Source organism: Pollicipes pollicipes, unplaced genomic scaffold (assembly GCF_011947565.3).
Source record: "Pollicipes pollicipes isolate AB1234 unplaced genomic scaffold, Ppol_2.1 Scaffold_6686;HRSCAF=7923_pilon_pilon_pilon, whole genome shotgun sequence".
Lineage (NCBI taxonomy): Eukaryota > Metazoa > Arthropoda > Thecostraca > Pollicipedomorpha > Pollicipedidae > Pollicipes > Pollicipes pollicipes.
The window spans coordinates 20455591-20476045 of record NW_023596921.1 but is presented as its reverse complement, the minus strand read 5'-3'; the positions used below and the strand labels follow the sequence as shown (position 1 = coordinate 20476045).

Sequence of the window (20455 nt, the reverse complement as noted above, 5' to 3'; positions counted from 1 at the left end):
CTGGCTTGCTTTCAACTGGAGTCAACAGAATGGCCCATTCGGTGCCGACGAAGCGAGTGTGGAATGGCAAACCAGCCGACTCTGTGCTCTCGCCTGAACCAGCTACGGCGTAAAGACCGTTGAACCGAGGCCTCTGACGACGTGCAGTAGTGCTGTCCTGTGACGTTCTGGCCAAGATACAGTGACGTGGTTAGGGAGACTAAGGTAAGGACTACGGACAAGGAGATGAAGGACAGAATTAGCATCGATTAACATTCGACTGACCCTTGACAACTAGCGGGGTGGCAATCGAAGCTTCCCCGGCCGCGTTCTTGGCCAGACACGTGTAGGTGCCCGAGTGGCCGTGAGACACGCCCTTGATCAGAAGAATGCTGGTGCGGTCTCCAGCCGTCAGAGTGGTAAACTCGCGGTCCATAGGCAGGTCCTGGCCGTGGAAGGTCCAGGCGATGGACAGCGGCGTGTCGCCCTTGAAGACGTTACAGGTGAGGGAGACGTCGTCGCCGGCGTTAAGGGCCTCCTCCGACCCATACACAGCCAGCTCTGGTGGCACTGCAACCAAAAGCTGGCGGCTCAGCCGAGGAGAACGCTGACACCACGCAGCCAGCTCCGGTGGCATTGCAACCGAAAGCTGGCGGCTCAGCCGAGCAGAACACTGACACCATACAGCCAGCTCACCCAGTCCCCAGCTCCCGCGAGCCGGTGGTCGTTAACGGTGGCCACCGGGATAGGCCGACGGCGCCGGCTCCTGGCTGACGGATGACCGCAGGCAACAAAGCGCCACGGGCGGCGCCAGGCGGGACAGCCCCCCTCTGTCCCTGGTGGACGAGCGCTCCTCCCTGGAAGATCCGGCTCAGCGGCGGCCGAGTGTTGTCCTTGATGGAGTTACAGCTGAGAGATCTTTCGTCTCCCGGCACTCACCGTGTCGGGAGTTATTCCGAGGCGGGAGTACCTCCCGAGACTAATCAGAGCTCACAGGAGGACTGACGGCACCGTCGAGAGAACCCAGACGTGTATGTGTACGGACTTTCCCAAGGATGATATTCGGCTCGACGGCGGACTATGAAGTCGAACCCGTCGCGACTCAGACGATGGCGTTTGACCCAACCAGGGGGCCGTTTATCGATGTCAATGGCAGCAATCAAAATAACTCCGAAAACTGAGGAAGCAATGTACAGGGCGGATGTACTATAAGGAAAGATGGAATGAAACGGCGATATCGCCAAGAGCGACATGATCACCAGTCCAGGGCGGGCGGAGTGAGGTTCGCGGCGTCCGCGCGGTCCCCGAACTAACCCCTGACGAGCAGATCGGTGGAGTACGCCGTCTCCCCGGCCGCATTTTGAGCCCGGCACGTGTAGGTGCCCGAGTGGCCGTGAGACACGCTCTGAATGAGCAGGATGCTGGTCCGCTTGCCGACGGCCTGCGTGGTGAACTGGCGGTCCATGGCCACGTCGTTCCCGTGGAAGGTCCAGGTGATGGACAGGGGCAGGTCGCCCTTGAAGACGATGCAGTTGAGGGAGACGTCGTCGCCGGCACTCAGCGCGTCCGCAACAACGATCGGCAGGATCTCCGGCTGGACTGAAACAGGCGCCCGCCGTCCGATTCATGCCCTCGCACTCAACGAAGTAAGCCTCACGGGCCTGCTCTCCGAGTACCCACTGAACGCCTGTACCGCGCCACGCCGTGGACCGCCGGCCGCTAACCACTAACCCAGCGCAGGTGTGCGAGCTGGAGAGGACTCGCAAGACAGCAGGTCTACATCGGGCCTGCTGTGATCCAGCTCACGGAGACGGGAGGTCAGATGGGGAACGGAGGCCAAGGATTCCAGGGTAGCGCGCGCCGCCAGACACCGCACTGACCCTTCACCACCAGCGCGGTCGACTGCTGGGCCACGCCGGCCGCGTTCTTGGCCCGGCACGTGTATGTGCCCGAGTGTCCGTGGGACACGGACTTGATCAGCAGCATACTGGTGCGGTCTCCAAACGCCTGCGTGGTGAACTCGCGCTTCATGGACACGTCTTTGCCGTGGAACGTCCACGCGATGGTCATGGGCGTGTCGCCCTTGTACACGTAACACTGCAGGCTGGCGTCGTCGCCGGCACTGAGCGCGTCCAGCGCCAGAAACGGAAATATCTCCGGCGGCACTGCAAGACGCACAGCCTTATGTAGTAATGCTGGAAGGCCAGCGACGCACATTTCATGAGGGGCGAGGATTACCCGGGAGCATCACCGGTGCAAAACCGCCCTGCCGTCGTCCCTGATGGTGACGCGGCTGGGCAGCGCCACCAATGGCTGAGCACCACGAGGGGACGCGGAGCGCCAGACGTGATATCAGGTGGCTGAAGGCTGAGCACCTCACGGGGACGCGGAGCACCAGACGTCATGTCACGTGGCTGAGGACTGAGCACCACACGACCTGTGCTAGTGCCGCACTCATCTGGAACGCCTGGCGTCCACAACCAAAATGGTGCACGGGAAGGCATGGCGGAGGTAAGCATGCGACGACTATGCTGATGGCAGGCGCCGTGCCACCCGCTAACGCGCGCCGGTACATTGGCCCGGTAGACATCCTACGGAAGGAGCTACTTCTTGCCGAAATTCCCCGAGCTGCCGTCTTCTGACCTTATGGAGAGTCCCGGAGTAGGTGCAAACAAGGCTTCGTCACCTCAGGTCACCAACAAACTCTTAGAGCAGTTAGTTTTCCCGTATTTCACGCAGCTCGCTGAGATAACAGGTGATGTGAGTTCCCAACTGCCGGTGCTGCGGACATGACACGAGGCCGGCCGAGCAAGACGCCGGGAGACTACCACCAGAACAAGCCGACACCAGACGGAAGCACGGTGCCCAGCGTCGCCTGCCGCCGTAAAAACCACACCTTGCCGATGCAGCTGGATGTTGTCCTGCTGCCACATATGACGCAACAGCGTCAAATTGCGTCATCCGACGGAACTGGGGAGATTTCCTACTCAGACGAGGCGGATGGCAGGGGATGGTGCAGGATCAGAGATCAGGGAGCCGGGAGGCAAGCGCACGGACTGACCCTTGACCACCAGTGTTGTGGAGTAGGACGTCTCTCCGGCCGCGTTCCTGGCCGTACACGTGTAGGTGCCCGAATGCCCGTGCGACACGGATCTGATGAGCAGCATCCTGGTGCGGGCGCCGAAGGCCTGCGTGGTAAACTCGCGCTCCATGGACACGTCTCGGCCGTGAAAGGTCCAGCCGATCACCATGGGCGTGTCGCCCTTGTAGGCGTTACAGTTCAGCGAAACCTCGTCTCCCGTCCGCAGCGCGTCCGGAGCGGGGAACGGAAATATCTCCGGCGGAACTGAAACACGGCAGACACCGAGGCGTCCAACGACGGCCGTATATTGTTTCCCTTGTAGGGTGGCTGTTAAAGGATGATTGCACCAGTCAATGCGCGTATTCCAAAACAGAGTCTCGCTGCCGATGACGCTGCTTGGCTGTGTTTATGGCACACGAGTGTCAGGTTCAGGAGTTTTCCGGCTCCAAACCCCATCGCAGCTCCTGCCACGATGACAGCTCCGCCATAGCTCCTGCCGCAATGTCGAATTTGTCACCAGCATCAATGTTCACAGTGTTTCCATTCTAGCCAGGGAATCACCATCATCGGCCTGATCTAAAGAGGTTCTGGCGGGCTGGTGAGAACAAGAAAATCTCAGAGAGGCTGGCAAGCTGAAAAGTGACAGGATGAATTGGGGCGTGCCGAGGGACCATGGGATCCGGCTGCTGAGGACACCTGAAGACGTACAAGTGTTCATCATTCATCAGCAGCTAACCCCGGACAAGCAGATCAGTTGCGACGAATGCCTCCCCGGCCGTGTTCTTCGCTAGACACGTGTAGGTGCCCGAGTGGCCGTGAGACACGCCCTTGATCAGTAGAATGCTGGTGCGGTCTCCCACAGTCTGAGTGGTAAACTCGCGGTCCATGGGCAGGTCCTGGCCGTGGAAGGTCCAAGCGATGGAGAGCGGCGTGTCGCCCTTGAAGACGTTACAGGTGAGGGAGACGTCGTCGCCGGCACCGAGGGTCCCCACCGCCGGAATGGGCAGAATCTCGGGCCGGACTGTAACGGGGCCGCCGTGGCGGTCAGAGGGGCCTCGCCAGCCCACCGCCGCCGCCGTCAGTACCGTCCGTCCGTCCGCTGCCGGTGCAGCGCCGGTGGCCGACACCTTCGTCCCGGTGTCCTCCGGCCGGAGCCTCATCAGCAGGCCGGTACCGTCCGGCCGTCCGCTGCCGGTGCAGCACCGCCGGCCGACACCCTCCTCCCGGTGTTCTCCGGCCAGAACCTCACCGGCAGGCCAGTACCGTCCGCCCGTCCGCTGCCGGTGCAGCACCGCCGACCGACACCCTCCTCCCGGTGTCCTCCGGCCGGAGCCTCAGCGTCAGGCCGGAACCAGCTACCGAACCGAGCCCAGCGGGACGAACCGACCGCCCAGGTCGCCCGTATCATGGACAGTGCCAAGAAGTGTTCAGAAGCAGAGAGGCACGACATTACATGTTATTATAAATTCGGAATAAATATGAGCCTGTATCAACGAGTGTGAGCACGTATCAAATGTCACTAGTTCCCCAGCCCGCTAATACGGACGTCATCCGATGCGATCAAGAACGAACTTGCGCCGTTGTCGGGCATAAGCTGACCATACCTAACTATCCAGCCACTACACAGCCTGGCTGTGAAGAGCACAGCCTTCTGCCTAACCCAAATCTTCAGGAAAGGGATCGCCAGACAAGCTGCGGAAAGAAGCTGCATCAAAAATATGTCATTTGTCCTCAAATTCTAACAGGAGTACCGCGCAGGACCCGGCATCGCATCATGAGGCATCGGGATGATGGCAAGACAGGAGCGAATACGAGGAATATGAGGGATGAGGACCGCCCGATCTGTCCGGACTTCGCGCCGGACTGACCCTTCACCACCAGCGCGGTCGACTGCTGGGCCACGCCGGCCGCGTTCTTGGCCCGGCACGTGTAGGTGCCCGAGTGGCCGTGGGACACGGACTTGATCAGCAGTATTCTGGTGCGGTCGCCCGCCGCCAGCGTGGTGAACTCGCGCTCCATGGAAACAGCCTTGCCGTGGAACGTCCAGCTGATCACCATGGGCGTGTCGCCCTTGAAGACGTAGCACTGAAGCGTGGCGTCGTCCCCGGCGCTGAGCGCGTCCAGCGCCGGAAACGGGAATATCTCCGGCGGCACTGCAATGCAAAGCTGCCGGGTTTGCACAGGGGACCACAAGTAGCATAGCCTGGCTCGAAGGAGTGTCATGTTCGGCTCATTTTTCAATGGTGTGGTTAGAAGGGCACGGAAGGAAATGATAAAACACAACTAATGTAATGGGACTTGTGTAGTATTCTAGGAGTCAAGGTGTTCCGCCTTCAAAGACGATTTTTGAAGGCAGTGACGCCATGGCCTTCGACGGCCCGCTTTCGAGACCCTCATTTCCTCTTGTGATCGAGTCACCCCATGCCTCCCGTGTAGCACCTTTGGTGGTCGGCACGCTGCGGAACAGAACGACTGGAAGACCGCAGATGGGACGGCGTCCGTTGGAAAACAGACCTGGCGTATGCGCAACCACGGCATCGTCCGGAGCGCCGGCACCGACCCGGGCCTTCAAGGAGCGGCCAAGCATACGAACGGAACCTCCCTGACAACAGCAGCAGCGGGGCGACGGGAGACAGCCAACGCGGCGCGGTGAATATACCGGAGGCGAGCTGGAACTGACCTGGTCAGGAAGGAGTGAGGGGGTCGGGGGGAGAGGTGCTGGGCGCGATGTCGACTGACCCCGGACGACCAGGTCGGTGGAGTACTGGGTCACGCCAGCCGCGTTCTTGGCCCGGCACGTGTAGGTGCCCGAGTGGCCGTGGGACACGGACTTGATCACCAGGATATTTGTCCTGTCCCCCACCAGCTGCGTGGTGAACTCGCGCTCCATGGCGACGTCTTTGCCGTGGAACGTCCACGCGATGGTCATAGGCGTGTCGCCCTTGTACACGTAACACTGCAGGCTGGCGTCGTCGCCGGCATTCAGCGCGTCCAGCGCAGGGAACGCGAATATCTCCGGCGGCACTGGAAGACGGACCAATCTCAATCCTTCCGTGTGCCGGTGGCACAGTGCTGTCATCGCGCGTCTGGGACAGTTCCCACTCGCCGCGATGCCCGCCATTCCTGCCCGGGGTGGGAGGTAGGCGAAGACATATTGTTGTCACTGGAGCTCCACGACGCCCTCAACTGCCGAGTGCGTCGTGGGGCTCCAGTGACAGCAGTCTCAATCCTCCAAACATTGCATGCGAGTGCTGTCGCTGAATGCCTTCAAACCCATCCATCGTCTAGACGGCGATAACCCACCGCCTGGACGACATACCTCGTAGGCATATATACCGGTAGTTTCTATAGGAAGCCGCATCTGTGCGCGCAGCTTCACCTGTCATGTGAGGCGCACCGACGAATCAAAAGCCTGGCCATGTTTCCGCCGCGCCAAAAATATCCCATCCAGCTCACAAAATCTACGAAATTTCGACGGACGCCAGCCCCACAAAAGTGTGAAACCTATCGCATCGTAAGCGGAAATGGAGGCGACTTGAGGAAGAGCCACATGCCATGAATAGCATCGTTAGATTAAGGTGTGACAAGGATCAAGGTCGACAGGCAGGTATTACAATTTCCACACGCAACACCGACTGACCCCGAACCACCAGGTCGGTGGAATACTGGGTGCGGCCGGCGGCGTTCGTGGCGATGCACGTGTAGGTGCCCGAATGTCCGTGAGAGACAGACGGGATCACCAGCATCTTGGTCCGCTTGCCCACCGCCTGCGTGGTGAACTCGCGCTCCATGGACACGTCCTTGCCGTGGAACGTCCAGGCGATGGTCATAGGCGCGTCGCCCTTGTACACGTAACACTGGAGGCTGGCGTCGTCGCCGGCATTGAGGGCGTCCAGCGCAGGGAACGGAAATATCTCCGGCGGCACTGCAAGACGTACGCGGCGGAGCGTCACAAAACGTCACAAGCGCCACACCGTCGTTGGGTCTGCTACGGTTCCGCTCCGTGCTGCTGCGTCGCCTTGTATGACACCCTGAGACAGCTCAGGGAACCCGATACCATCCCTCGCATCTGTCCAGCCGGATCAACCACTGGCCGAAATACAGCGGCTGCGGAAGGCTTCGGCACGGCTCACCGGTCAGGTCCGGCGGCGAGGGCTGCGCTCGGGACTGGACCACAGTCCAGTCCCGACCGTCACGAAAGTCTTCTTTTTTACGTGAAAGATCACATGCCGGTGCAGAAAATGGCCGCCTTCTGCTCGATCGTTACGCTCCTGACCGTTATTCTAAGTCAGTTCTTTGCCGCTTATACCACCCCCGGGCAGCACGTGTTGTATTGCGCATGATGTCACGTGACCTCGCCGACTGGATAAAGCAGGCCACGCGTCGCACCGGGTCAACCAGCGATCCCTCGGTGACTTGTGACGTCATGCTCCCGGCGACGGCCATCCGGCCGGCTCAGCGGTTGAAAAACGTTATTTGTAGTTACTGTCTCGCAGTCTATGTCATAACATCTGTAGGCACATTTTCAATGGGGGGGGGGGGGGGAGAAATTCAGAGCTGTTATTGACCGGGAGACCACCAACGGAGATCTCCTAGGCGAGTCCTCTCGGTGGCATGGTGGCAGTCGCCGCCCAAGACCATCCCGTTTTTCATGCGCAATTTTTTTTCTTCATCAATCTAAATCGAGTCAGGAGTGGACGAATTCTCCGTTTCTCCGAAACGCTTTAGCCTGTTATCAGGGGTGTGGTAGTGAAGTCCCTCAAACACTTAAAGATCAGCTGACTGCAGCCAAGCCTTTGATCGTCCCTGGTGCTGGAATGGCTCGGAGCCGCCAGAGACTCGAGCGTCGAGTCTCCAGTCCGCCGTCCGATGGGGACGGGCTGTCAGCTATCCGCAAGTCCCGCTCCAGTGGAGAGTCTGGGGCCGCAACGTTCCCGCCGGCCATTCCTTCCAAATGAGTCAGCGCAAAACACGCCTGGTGAACATGCACTGCAGCTGGTAACGAAGCGGGCGGGGCGTGCTTGGTGAGGCTCCGTGGTTGCGCACCGTGAGAGGGTCCTGAGCTTGGGACAACAGCTTAAGTAGCCGATCATTACCGAGAGGCGTTCAGGTTTCCCGCGCGATTGTTTCTGGGCTGTATGAAAATGAATGCAGATGTTTTGCGCCATAATTGCTCGCCCGGTCGTAAAAAGACGGCGGAACACGCGGGCGGCAGCTACGCTCAAATCCACGACCCAGTCGGGTCAGGTCAGGCCATTAGACGAGACCGCTTTCACGTTCCAGGTAAGGGGTAGTGTAAGCAGCATTGCGAATTTCAAATTCTGTTAACCTGTTCTAACACGATGCATCCCCAGCACCTGTCCTAAGTCGCTGGACCATTATCCTGGCAACTCGCAATGCTTCATTACCGGGAGGAGCCTACGAGTCACAACGTCGGCCGACTTCCGGCCAGTGCTCAATGGTACCTCACTGGCCACCGGGCGAACCTCCGGAGCCTGCCAAACCACCAGACCTCGCCGCCTAAATGGATGCAATATGTCAGGCTAGAGGATGCTGCAGGACTTAAACACTTCGGGAAGGCAAGCGTCAGGATAGCCTTTGTGGGCCGAATACAAGTGTGGATGGTCCATGAAAAGCGAATAACTGACCCCTGACGGTGAGCCGTGCCGAGTGTGACGCCTCGCCGACCGCGTTCGTGGCTGTGCACGTGTACAGCCCACTATGCGCCGCGCCCACTGACTCGATGGTCACCACGCTAGTGCGAGAGCCCACAGCCGAAACTTGCACTCCCGTGTAGCTCGTCAGAGGCTTGCCATTGAAGCTCCACGCAATAGTCATGGGAGTGTCGCCCTTCTTGACACTGCATATTAGGGCAGCGTCCTCTCCCGTGCTCAGAGGCGCCTCCATGACGAACGGAACAATCTCCGGAGCCTCTGTCAAACAACCGCAGATTTTACCGCCCGAATGGGGTGGAAGCGGTAGGAAAGGATGCTGGGCCGATCACACGAGTTTGCAAACGTGAGGAGTCAGGATTCGTAAGCAGAATACGGGAGTTAGAGACCCTCAGCATGTGCATGACTGACCCTTGACGACGAGCCGTGCCGAGTGTGACGCCTCGCCGACCGCGTTCGTGGCTGTACAGGTGTACAGCCCACTATGTGCCGCGCCCACTGACTCGATCGACATCACGCTGGTACGGGAGCCAGCGGACAGCACGCGCGCTCCGGAGTCCGTGGGCAACGGACGTCCGTCGAAGCTCCACGATATGGCCATCGGCGTGTCACCCTTCTTCACGATGCACATGAGAGCCGCGTCTTCCCCGGTGCTGAGCGGCGCGTCCACAGCGAACGGAACAATCTCGGGCGCCTCTGCCGAACGCGCCGACTTGTCATCAGGATAAGCCAAACAAACCATTTTAGTTGTCTCTGCCGGTGCACTTTCATGGCGAACGGAACGATCTCCGGAGCCTCTGTCAAATAACCACGGATTTTACCGCCCGAATGGAGGGGACTTGCCGGGGAAAGGATGCTGAGTCTGTCGTAGGAGTGTGCAAGTGTGAGGAGCAAGGTTTTGTGGGCAGACCCTTGCCATGCGGATGACTGACCCTTGACGACGAGCCGTGCCGAGTGTGACGCCTCGCCGACCGCGTTCGTGGCTGTGCACGTGTACAGCCCACTATGTGCCGCGCCCACTGACGCGATCGAAAGAAAACTGGCCCGCGAGCTAGCCGTCATGATTTGCACTCCCATGTTGCTCATCAGAGTCTTGCCATTGAAGCTCCATGCAATAGTCATGGGAGTGTCGCCTTTCTTGACGCTGCATACAAGGGCTACGTCCTCTCCCGTGCTCAGAGGCGCCTCCATGGCGAACGGAACAATCTCCGGAGCCTCTGTCAAATAACCACGGATTTTACCGTCCGAATGGAGGGAATTTTCCGGGAAAAGGATGCTGAGTCGATGTGTGCAAACATCAGGAGACGGGATTTGTGAGCAGAACACGGGAGTAAGAGACCCTCAACATGTGCATGACTGACCCTTGACGGTGAGCCGTGCCGAGTGTGACGCCTCGCCGACCGCGTTCGTGGCTGTGCACGTGTACAGCCCACTGTGTGCCGCGCCCACTGACTCGATCGACATCACGCTGGTACGGGAGCCGGCGGACACCACGCGCGCTCCGGAGTCCGTGGGCAACGGACGTCCGTCGAAGCTCCACGATATGATCATCGGCGTGTCACCCTTCTTCACTATGCACGTGAGAGCCGCGTCTTCCCCGGTGCTAAGCGGCGCATCCACAGGCGAACGGAACAATCTCGGGCCGCCTCTGTCAACCGCGTCGACTTGCCATGAGATAAACCTACGGGGAATTTCTGCGCAGCGCGACATATGCATAAGTTAACAGATCAGGGACGTATCCGGAAGTCATGGAGGGTTGGGAACAGGTCTTCCGGACGAAATGCGTCATGCCGGCACCCCCAGACATGGGGGATGACTGACCTTACGGGAGCTAGTGCAGTTGTGTGACGCCTTGTGCCGACCGTGTTCTGGGCTGTGCACGTGTACAGCCCGCTATGAGCCGCGCCCCCACTGACTCGGATCGACCATCAGCTGGTACGGAACCCACGGGGACCACGCGGGGGGCCCCCATGTCGGCCGTCACTGGTCACCGTTGAAAGTCACGTCAGCGTCATCGGCGTGGCACTTGTGACATTGCATGGTCAGAGTCCGCGTCCTGCCGCGCATTTCAGAGGCGCCTCCATGGCGAACGGAACAATCTCCGGAGCCTCTGTCAAATAACCACGGATTTTACCGTCCGAATGGAGGGAATTTTCCGGGAAAAGGATGCTGAGTCGATGTGTGCAAGCGTCAGGAGTCGGGATTGTGAGCGGAATACGGGAGTTAGAGACCCATGACATGCGGATGACTGACCCTTGACGGTGAGCCGTGCCGAGTGTGACGCCTCGCCGACCGCGTTCGTGGCTGTGCACGTGTACAGCCCACTATGTGCCGCGCCCACTGACTCGATCGACATCAAACTGGTCCGGGAGCCAGCGGACAGCACGCGCGCTCCGGAGTCCGTGGGCAACGGACGTCCGTCGAAGCTCCACGATATGGTCATCGGCGTGTCACCCTTCTTCACTATGCACGTGAGAGCCGCGTCTTCCCCGGTGCTGAGCGGCGCATCCACGGCGAACGGAACAATCTCGGGCGCCTCTGTCAAACGCGTCGACTTGCCATGAGATAAACCTAACGGGGAATTTCTGCGCAGCCGCGACATATGCATAAGTTAACAGGATCAGGGACGGATCCGGAGTCATGGAAGGGTGGGAACAGGTCTTCCGGACGAAATGCGTCTGCCGGCACCCATGACATGGGGATGACTGACCCTTGACGGTGAGCCGTGCCGTGTGTGACGCCTTGCCGACCGTGTTCGTGGCTGTGCACGTGTACAGCCCGCTATGAGCCGCGCCCACTGACTCGATCGACATCACGCTGGTACGGGAACCCACGGCGACCACGCGGGCCCCCATGTCGGCCGTCACTGGTTCACCGTTGAAAGTCCACGTCAGCGTCATCGGCGTGTCACCCTTGTAGACATTGCAGGTCAGAGTCGCGTCTCTGCCCGCGCTCAGCGGCGCCTCCATGGCGAACGGAACGATCTCCGGAGCCTCTGCCGACCGCACCCGGTTACCGTCAGGCACGCTTAGCCGAGACTCGGGTGTCTAATCCAAGACATGGCGGGGGAGGGGAATTCTGTCCAGTGTGCAAGCGTCAAGGAGGTAAGGATCTGTTAACAGAAAACGGGAGTAAGAGACCCTCAACAAGGGCATGACTGACCCTTGACGGTGAGCCGTGCCGAGTGTGACGCCTTGCCGACCGCGTTCGTGGCTGTGCACGTGTACAGCCCACTGTGTGCCGCGCCCACTGACTCGATCGACAGAAAACTGGTCCGAGATCCAGCGGCCAAAATCTGTACTCCCATGTCGCTTGTCAGAGGCTCGCCATTGAAGCTCCATGCAATGGTCATCGGTGTGTCGCCCTTGAAGACATTGCAGGTCAGAGCGGCGTCTCTGCCCGTGCTCAGGGGCGCCTCCATGGCGAACGGAACGATCTCCGGAGCCTCTGCCGACCGCACCCGGTTACCGTCAGGCACGCTTAGCCGAGACTCGGGTCCTCGCATGCCGACACCGCCGGGGAGAGGATGCTGGAGGAATCTGGTGAAGTGCACGCGCACGGAATAGGTATACTGGACGGCACACAGCTGACTGACCCTTGACGACGAGCCGTGCCGAGTGTGACGCCTCGCCGACCGCGTTCGTGGCTGTACAGGTGTACAGCCCACTATGCGCAGCACCCACTGACTCGATCGACATCACGCTGGTCCGGGAGCCCACGGCAACCACGCGTGCTCCGGAGTCCGCGGACACGGGGCGGCCCTCAAAGCTCCACGATATGACCATGGGAGTGTCACCTTTCTTGACGCTGCACGTGAGGGCCACGTCCTCCCCGGTGCTGAGCGGCGCGTCCACAGCGAACGGAACAATCTCGGGCGCCTCTGTCAAGTGCGTCCCGTTGTCATCAGATAAACCTAACGAAGCATTTCAGCGCAGCCGCAGCATATGCATCTGTGAAGAGGACCAGGAAAGGATCGGGAATGATGGAGGTGTGGGGACAAGGTGTTCTGAACAAGATGTGTCCATGGCCGGCACCCTTGCCATGCGGATGACTGACCCTTGACGGTGAGCCGTGCCGAGTGTGACGCCTCGCCGACCGCGTTCGTGGCTGTGCACGTGTACAGCCCACTATGCGCCGCACCCACTGACTTGATGGTCACCACGCTAGTGCGAGAGCCCGCGGGCACAATCTGCACTCCCATGGCGCTGGCCAGAGGCTTGCCATTGAACCTCCATGCAATGGTCATGGGGGCGTCACCTTTCTTGACGCTGCATACAAGAGCTGCGTCCTCTCCCGTGCTCAGAGGCGCCTCCATGGCGAACGGAACAATCTCCGGAGCCTCTGTCAAACAACCGCAGATTTTACTATCCAAATGGAGGGGATTTTTCAGGGAAAGGCCGGTGAGTCGATGTGTGCAAGCGCCAGGAGTCAGGATTTGTGAGCAGAATACGGGAGTAAGAGACCCTCAACATGTGCATGACTGACCCTTGACGACGAGCCGTGCCGAGTGTGACGCCTCGCCGACCGCGTTCGAGGCTGTGCACGTGTACAGCCCACTATGAGCCGCGCCCACTGACTCGATCGACATCAAACTAGTCCGGGAGCCGGCCGTCACAATCTGCACTCCCATGGCGCTCGTCAGAGGCTTGCCATTGAAGCTCCATGCAATGGTCATGGGAGTGTCGCCCTTGTAAACGCTGCAGGTGAGCGCTGCGTCCCTGCCCGTGCTCAGGGGCGCCTCCATGGCGAACGGCACGATCTCCGGAGCCTCTGTCAAAAGCATCGTGCAACTATCAAAACCCTTTCCTTCAGGCGTGAACCGTTGATCCCCTAAGGCGTGGACGACGGAGAGGACGGCGAAGAATTCTGGTGGATTGTGAAAGAGACAGGTTTGTTGGGAATGTGATGGTTGCGGCGATCCTTGACATGCGGATGACTGACCCCTGACGGTGAGCCGTGCCGAGTGTGACGCCTCCGCCGACCGCGTTCGTGGCTGTGCACGTAAAGATGCCTGTGTGCGCTGCTCCCACCGACTCGATCGTCAGAATACTGGCTCGCGAGCCGGCGGACAGCACGCGCGCTCCGGAGTCCGCGGACACGGGGCGGCCCTCGAAGCTCCACGATATAGTCATAGGAGTGTCGCCCTTTCTGACGCTGCACGTGAGGACCACGTCCTCCCCCGTGCTGAGCGGCGCATCCACGGCGAACGGAACAATCTCGGGCGCCTCTGTCAAGCGGACAGGCCGCGGTCAGAGCAATCGGGCATCGAACGGAGGAGAGGTGAGGACTGAGAACAGGATCGGGGTGTTATTCCTCCGTTTGATTAAGTCGTAAATACCGGGGAGCCTGGCACGACAAGGAATATGCTGCTATTTTAGGCGGACGGAAAGGGTCAGGACCAAGGGCGCCACACGCGGGGGGAGGGGAAGGGACGAGCAGCGTCACTGACCCCTGACCGTGAGCCGAGCCGAGTGGGCGGCCCGGCCGGCCGCGTTGGACGCGACGCACGTGTACAGGCCGCTGTGCGCGGCGCCCGCCGACTCGACCGTGAGCAGACTGGTGCGCGCCCCGGCCTGGATCACACGCACGCCGCCGCCGCGCGCCACCGGGCCGCCCTCGAACTCCCAAACGAGCGTCAGCGGCGTGTCGCCCTTGTAGGCGTTGCACATGAGCGTGGCCTCGCGGCCGGCGCTGAGCGGCTCCTGCCTGCCGAACGGTATGATCTCCGGCGGCTCTGGCGGCGGGGAGGCGGCGCTAAGGCGGACGGCACCGGGGCGCACACGCCTGGCGAGCGACAGACCGCACGCCGCTGCGGGCGCTGCCGAACCCGAGGCGGGACACTCACCGCGCCGCACCACGCTCGGGGCGCCACACTCGGTCGGCGGCGACGGCGGCGGACGCCACCAAACGCCCCATACTCTGTCGGGGTCAAACGCGCGGCGGGCGGCCGGCCGCCCACGTGGTGGGATAGCCGGGGAAGAACGGCACGGAACTTCACTTGGGTGCCGCATGTGTCAGCTAATGTGCATTCCTTGCGTGTCGAAAGCCGGTGTGGAGGCGAGAGTCGGTGCTGGAGGACTGCATGTCTGTCCGTCAGCGATTCTGTCCATTGCGACATGAGTGAGTCAATGCGGGTGATCAGGCTTGAGAATGTTGCGTCACGACCTCTTGAGCTAAAGCCCTTGGGTGTCACATTGGCCGTGGATGCCAGACCCGGCCCAACGCTACAAATCTGACGATATGTGACACTGTTTTCGTCAAACGTGCTTCCTCCCAACCTGACGGCATCACCGCCAGACCGCGTCCAGTCGTGGGCGGCGGGTGGGCCCGGCCCGGCGGCAGCAGCAGCCAGCTGATTGCCTTCACAGTTGACAGGACGTCGATGGTGCGTCCGACCGCAGATGCCGGCGCGGCTGACCCGCGCCGGGCAGCGCTGGAGCACCCGCTCAGCACACTGAGGCTGGGCGGCGCGGAGACAGCCGCCGGAGCGCGCGGACGGCCCGGCTGCGCGCCCCGCCCGCGCAGCCGCGGCGCGGGGCCGAGTCGACCAGCATCGCCGCCGGCCACACAGCTGGTCTGAACCGAGCCGGGGCACGCCCGGCGGCGAGCGTCGCGCGTCAAGTCACCGTGACGTCACACGAGACGCGGACGGTGAGGACATCGGGCCGTCGGCGGCAGTCGGCCACATTCCGGACCCGTCTGCCTGTCGTCCACGGACGCGGGCTCACGCAGCGGCGGCGGTCACACACGGCGTGGCTGGGCTGGTGCGGAGAAGGGACGCAGGTGCCGGCGGCGGCGGCGGCGGCGGAGGACATCCTCCCATCCATGCCGACCGCAGCGCGGCGCGGCCGCGGACCCGGCGGCCGGGCGGACACCGGGACCAGCGAGGTGGCGGTGGCGGGTGCGCGGCTGGCGGTTAGCACCGGATCCTCGGGACCACGTGCGAGCGGACCGGGTCGGGCCGGGGACGGGCGGGCGGCGCTACCTCGAGCCACGAGCGCCGCCGAGTGGCGCGCCGTGCCGGCCGCGTTGCTGGCCTCGCACGTGTAGCGGCCCACGTGGCGGGCGCGCACGTGCGCGATGAGCAGGACACTGAGCCGGTCGCCGGTCTCACGCGTGACCACCTCGGCCGAGCGGGCCAGCGGGCGGCCGCCGCGCAGCCAGCGCAGCTGCAGCGGCGAGTCGCCGGAGCGCACCACGCACGAGGCGTACACCAGGTCGCCGACGCGCAGGTTGGCGTCGAACGCGAACGGAACGATCTGTGGGGGCTCTGCGGACGCTCCGCGGTCAGCGCGGCGCGGCGCAGCCCGGGCCGGCCGGAGCTGAAACAGGCTGTCATCGCCACACGCAACGCACGCGAGACGAGCTGCAGTCTCAGCCTCGCACATTGATGCCCTCAAGGGGATTCCGTCATGTTCTTTTGTTCCGTGTTACACAAATAATGACCTTTTTCATCTCAGCTTTAAGGACGGATATTCGTTACCATAACTATTGTACGTCTAAATTAACTGACAGCAATTACGTTACACTGGCTTACGTGATCATCCATATACTTGACCATCAGAATTGTTTCACAATAGACGTATATATTATCAATGGAGCTCCTCTAACACACACTAAAGCACACGAGGGCCAACCCACCGCCCGCACATTGGTGTGACATGACCGACACGCGCCATGTGGACTAGGCCACTTTCATTACGTGGGAGCGGATTTGCTCTCTCAGCTTTCCCAGACTTAACACCATTTTGTTTCGGTGCATCGAACAACGTTCGGCCTGACGTGTCAAACAAAACCGAACAAATTCTTCAGAAGTGCCTGTTTTTGATACATTTGGACCAGCGACCTGTGCTTGACCGTCAGTAAAGGTCATTATTCCGTCACTGAAGCGCAGTGAGCGCAGCAGCAGCGGCGGCGGCGGCGGACCGGCCCCGTGCCTCCCACCCCCGGGGCCTGTCCGGCGGAGTACTCACCCATGACGAGCACCTCCAGGTTGGCTCTGGCCATGTAGCCGCGCGAGTTGCGCGCCACGCACGTGTAGGTGCCCTGGTCGGACAGCCGCTGCACATTCTCCACGAACAGGGTGCCGTTGGGGTGTACCTTCTGGCGCGCGTTGCTGGGCAGCACCCGGCCGTCTGTGGGGACAGCGGGGCGGGTGAGAGTGCGGAGGGGGCGGGACAAGCTGCCGCTGACACGCCATCTGTGCAACAAGCTGTCACTGGCCGGCTCTGCGGGCCCAGAGTCGGCCCTCGCTCCACGTGCGACGCGGGAACGAGGCGGACGCCCCTCAGACGAATGCCGACAACAGGGCAAGGGAGACCCGCCGCCGAGTGGGCTGAACGTGTCTGGCTGGCGAGCCGGCCACTCACTCATCTCCCAGGTGATGCTGTCGATGGGGTGGCCGGCCACGGGACAGGTCTTCATCAGCGTCTGGCCCGCCACCACAGACATCTTCTTCATCGGCTTGACGTAGGGCACGCCGCGGACGTCGATACGAGCCTGGTGCGCCACCGACCCCACCTGAAGCCGACGCCGCAGCACACGGTCAGAGGGGCGGGCTCGGGGCCGCAGGTGGAATCACACAGGGGTCCGTGGCTGCCCTCGCAAAACGTCCGGTGTGAAGGAATGCCAGTGACAGAGCGCTGAGGAACAGCCGCGATCTCGTGCACTGCCTTTCTGTGCGGCGGTTCGGCCTCGCGAAACACACTATCGGCATCAGTAGGCCCCAGCAGTACGTGAGATGTGACGCAAACCATCGGCATACGCGCTCTCCATCACCTTGGATGTGGCTTCGCATTTGAAGAGTCCGCCGTCGTTGGTGAGGATGTTGGTGACGTTCAGATAGGAGACGACCGTGCCTGACGACCGCACCGTCTGGCCCACCTGGAATCTGAGCAGAACACGGAGGCGTTCAACATCTCGCACACACCATCCTTTCAACATCTGACGCTGTACGACTGATCTGGATACTATGTAGGTCAATATTCATACACGGGTTCTTTGGCTCCATGCCGTCAATCACGCTCAGCACCAGAGGCGTTAACGGCGGCGGCCGGCCCCCGCCCGTCCTCCACGAGCCAAGCCTGACCGGACCAGGCGTCGATCACCGAGCACTGCGGTCCACCTACGGGCCGGCCCCGGCTGTACCTCAGCCAGCGCCGACCAGCCGGCCCCCGCCCGTCATCCGCGAGCCAAGCCTGACCGGACCAAGCGTCGCTTCACCGAGCACTGCGGCACCCTACGGGCCGGCCCCGGCTGTACCCCGGCCAGCGCCGACCGGCCGGCCGCCACTCACCGGTCCCGGCTGCTCATCTTGGTCTCGTCCACGAACCAGGTGATCTCGGGGGTGGGGTCGCCGGTGGCGGCGCACTTGAGGTGGATGGACGGACCCGGCTTCAGCTGCTTGGCCTCGAACACCTCGACCAGCGCCGGCGGGTCGACTGCCGACCGCGGCGGTCTCAGCACGGCGGGCGTCCCAGCACGGCGAGCGTCCCAGCAAGAGCACGCGCGTCCCAGCATGGTACACGTTCACGGCACGGCACACGGTCCCAAAACTCAATAGCCGCTCAACGCGTGGAAGGCGCCACCAGCGGCGGCTTCGTGCGAGGTACGCGGCGTCTGCTTCCCCTGTCACGACGGCGGAGATGGCTCGAAGCGGAAAGCTCTGACCTCCCGGCACGATCGGTCCGCCCTCCGCGGACGCGGCGGTTTCTGTCCCTGCCCCGGACCAGCGGCCCGCCGGGTGCGCGTCGGCCGGGCTCGTACTCACATTTGCCGCCCAGCCTGAGCTCCGCGGTAGCCTGTGCGCTCTCCTGGTCGTTCGTCACGAAGCACTGGTACATGCCCTTGTCGGCCTTGGTCACGCTACTGATGGACAGCGTCGGCTCGTGCGTATCTGCGGCGGCAGCGGCACGCGCGGCCGTCAAGGTTATGTCACACCCGCGCCGGCCACGTGGGCGGGGATGGACAACGGACAGGCCCCGCCGCCAGCAGCTCTGTTCAATACTGTTACGATTTCTTGATGCTTAGGCAACTAGTTTACGCTTAATCTTTTTTTGTGATAGATCGCAACAAGCTTATACATCAATGAAACGCAGTGTCAGACGAAATTCGTAAGTTGTTGTTTGAGGACACTCGTTAACCTGCGAGGGCTTCGCACCCCTGTTAGGGGGGCTCGCGCTAACATAAGCGTCTAACGTCGTCGAGGTGGTCACCACGGGGCGGGCGCGCCGGGAAAAACTGTCCCATGACACGACGCCTGACCACGGCGAGCTCGGCACGGCTTGACCGCATCACACCAGCGGCACATCTCGGCTACATCGGGACCAGCGTCGGTGTCTGGCGGCGGCGCGGTGGGACCCTACCTAGTTTGACGCCGTCCTTCATCCAGTACACGGTCTTGACGGGGTTGCCCTTGTAGGCGCAGGTGAACTGGGCCGGCTTGCCGAAGTCGACCACCTGGGACTGCGGCGTGATGCTGGACGACAGTGGCGCTGAAAAGAGGCGCACCACGTACACAACGACTCCCGGGAGGAACGCGACGCCGGAGCCGCACGCGCGCACAACGCACTCCGCGCTGGTGACTTTGCTATGGTGCAGTCAACTCGGATGCAGAACACTAATTGGTTTCATTTCACAGTTGCCTTCCACAAGCACACAAGTGATGCATGTTCTTGCTGACGCCTATGACGGCACTGCACAGTCCCAGCTGGGCACGCAACGTCGCAGCTCCACGCTCCACGGCAGGGATCATTGAGAGTTTGAAAGTCCCGGCGTGGCCGTCTCCTGCGCTACACAGCAGTATGTGGCTGACTGGGAGCTAACGTTCGGCGCAGCACGCGTGTGGCTGCGGGTGCCTGTCGGCGGCGTCCGTCGGCGGCGGCAGGAGGCGGCGCCGCCACACTCACCCGTGACGGTGAGCACAGTCTCGACGCTCTCGCCACCGACGGTGTTGTTGACCTCGCACAGGTACTTGCCGGAGTCGGCGACGCGCGCCTCGCGGATGATGAGCGTGCCGGCCACCTGACGCACGCGGTCGTCCAGCGGCACCGGGCGGCGGCGCGAGCTGCCCTCGTCGAACTTGAACCACCTGGCGGCGAACGGCGGCGGCTGACGGGCGGCGGCTGGCGGCGGCGCACCGGCCGGGTCACCGGCCCAGGACCGGCCTGGGCAGGGCCGCCGGACGCGGCACATGTGGACCGAGCGGGCGGCACAGCTCCCGCGCACAGCGGCGGCGGAATCGCACACGTGGACAGGAGCGCGCAGATGATTAGCAGGACCGCTGGCAGGAGAGCGCAGCGGCGAAGGACGAAAATCGCGACATTGGCCACGGCAATACGTCAAAAATACACAAACATCGAACAACCACATGAGCAACACAATGAGGCATGAGCACGATAATGAGAGAAAGGACAGCACTTGTCCCCGCACGTCACCTGGCCGCCGGCAGCAAGACGGCAGGCGCGGCCACCGACCGCCCGCGGGCGGCCCACGTACCGTCCCGAGTGCGCGTGCACAGCGCAGGTCTGCTGCTCTCACCCCGCACAGCACACAGCGGGCTCCACTCACCGTGCGCCGACGGACCGGCCTGCCCACAGCGGCCCGGCCGGCCGTCAGCGCGCGTGCGCGCGCGCGCCGCTCGGAGGAGCGAGCCGTCGGACGCGGCGACGCCGGCGGCGGGCGGCGGCTCGGCCAGTGGGCGCGGCGCCGGTGTGGTATCACC

The 20455-nt window shown here is 62.1% G+C and overlaps 1 protein-coding gene across 12 annotated transcripts in view; it reads right to left on the bottom strand.

Moving 5' to 3' along the window:
* The window catches only part of LOC119107157 (Down syndrome cell adhesion molecule-like protein Dscam2), a 42636-nt gene extending 22869 nt beyond the window's left edge, over nt 1-19767 (bottom strand). For 4 of the 12 annotated variants that reach the window (XM_037230535.1, XM_037230534.1, XM_037230537.1 and 1 more), the window contains exons 1-8: nt 19641-19767; nt 19098-19226; nt 18503-18628; nt 18029-18173; nt 17512-17623; nt 17103-17253; nt 16707-16868; nt 12790-13074 (exon numbers count right to left, since the gene is read on the bottom strand). In XM_037230535.1, the coding sequence (XP_037086430.1) occupies nt 12790-13074; nt 16707-16868; nt 17103-17253; nt 17512-17623; nt 18029-18173; nt 18503-18628; nt 19098-19119 (1003 nt within the window). In that variant the 5' untranslated portion in view covers nt 19120-19226; nt 19641-19767. Of the gene's footprint in view, nt 1-1859; nt 2121-3040; nt 3326-4929; nt 5215-10094; nt 10300-11443; nt 11729-12789; nt 13075-13218; nt 13504-16706; nt 16869-17102; nt 17254-17511; nt 17624-18028; nt 18174-18502; nt 18629-19097; nt 19227-19640 lie in introns of those variants that run through there. The other 8 variants (XM_037230527.1, XM_037230533.1, XM_037230529.1 and 5 more) reach the window with 7 other exon arrangements.
* Nucleotides 19768-20455: the final 688 nt, after the last annotated feature.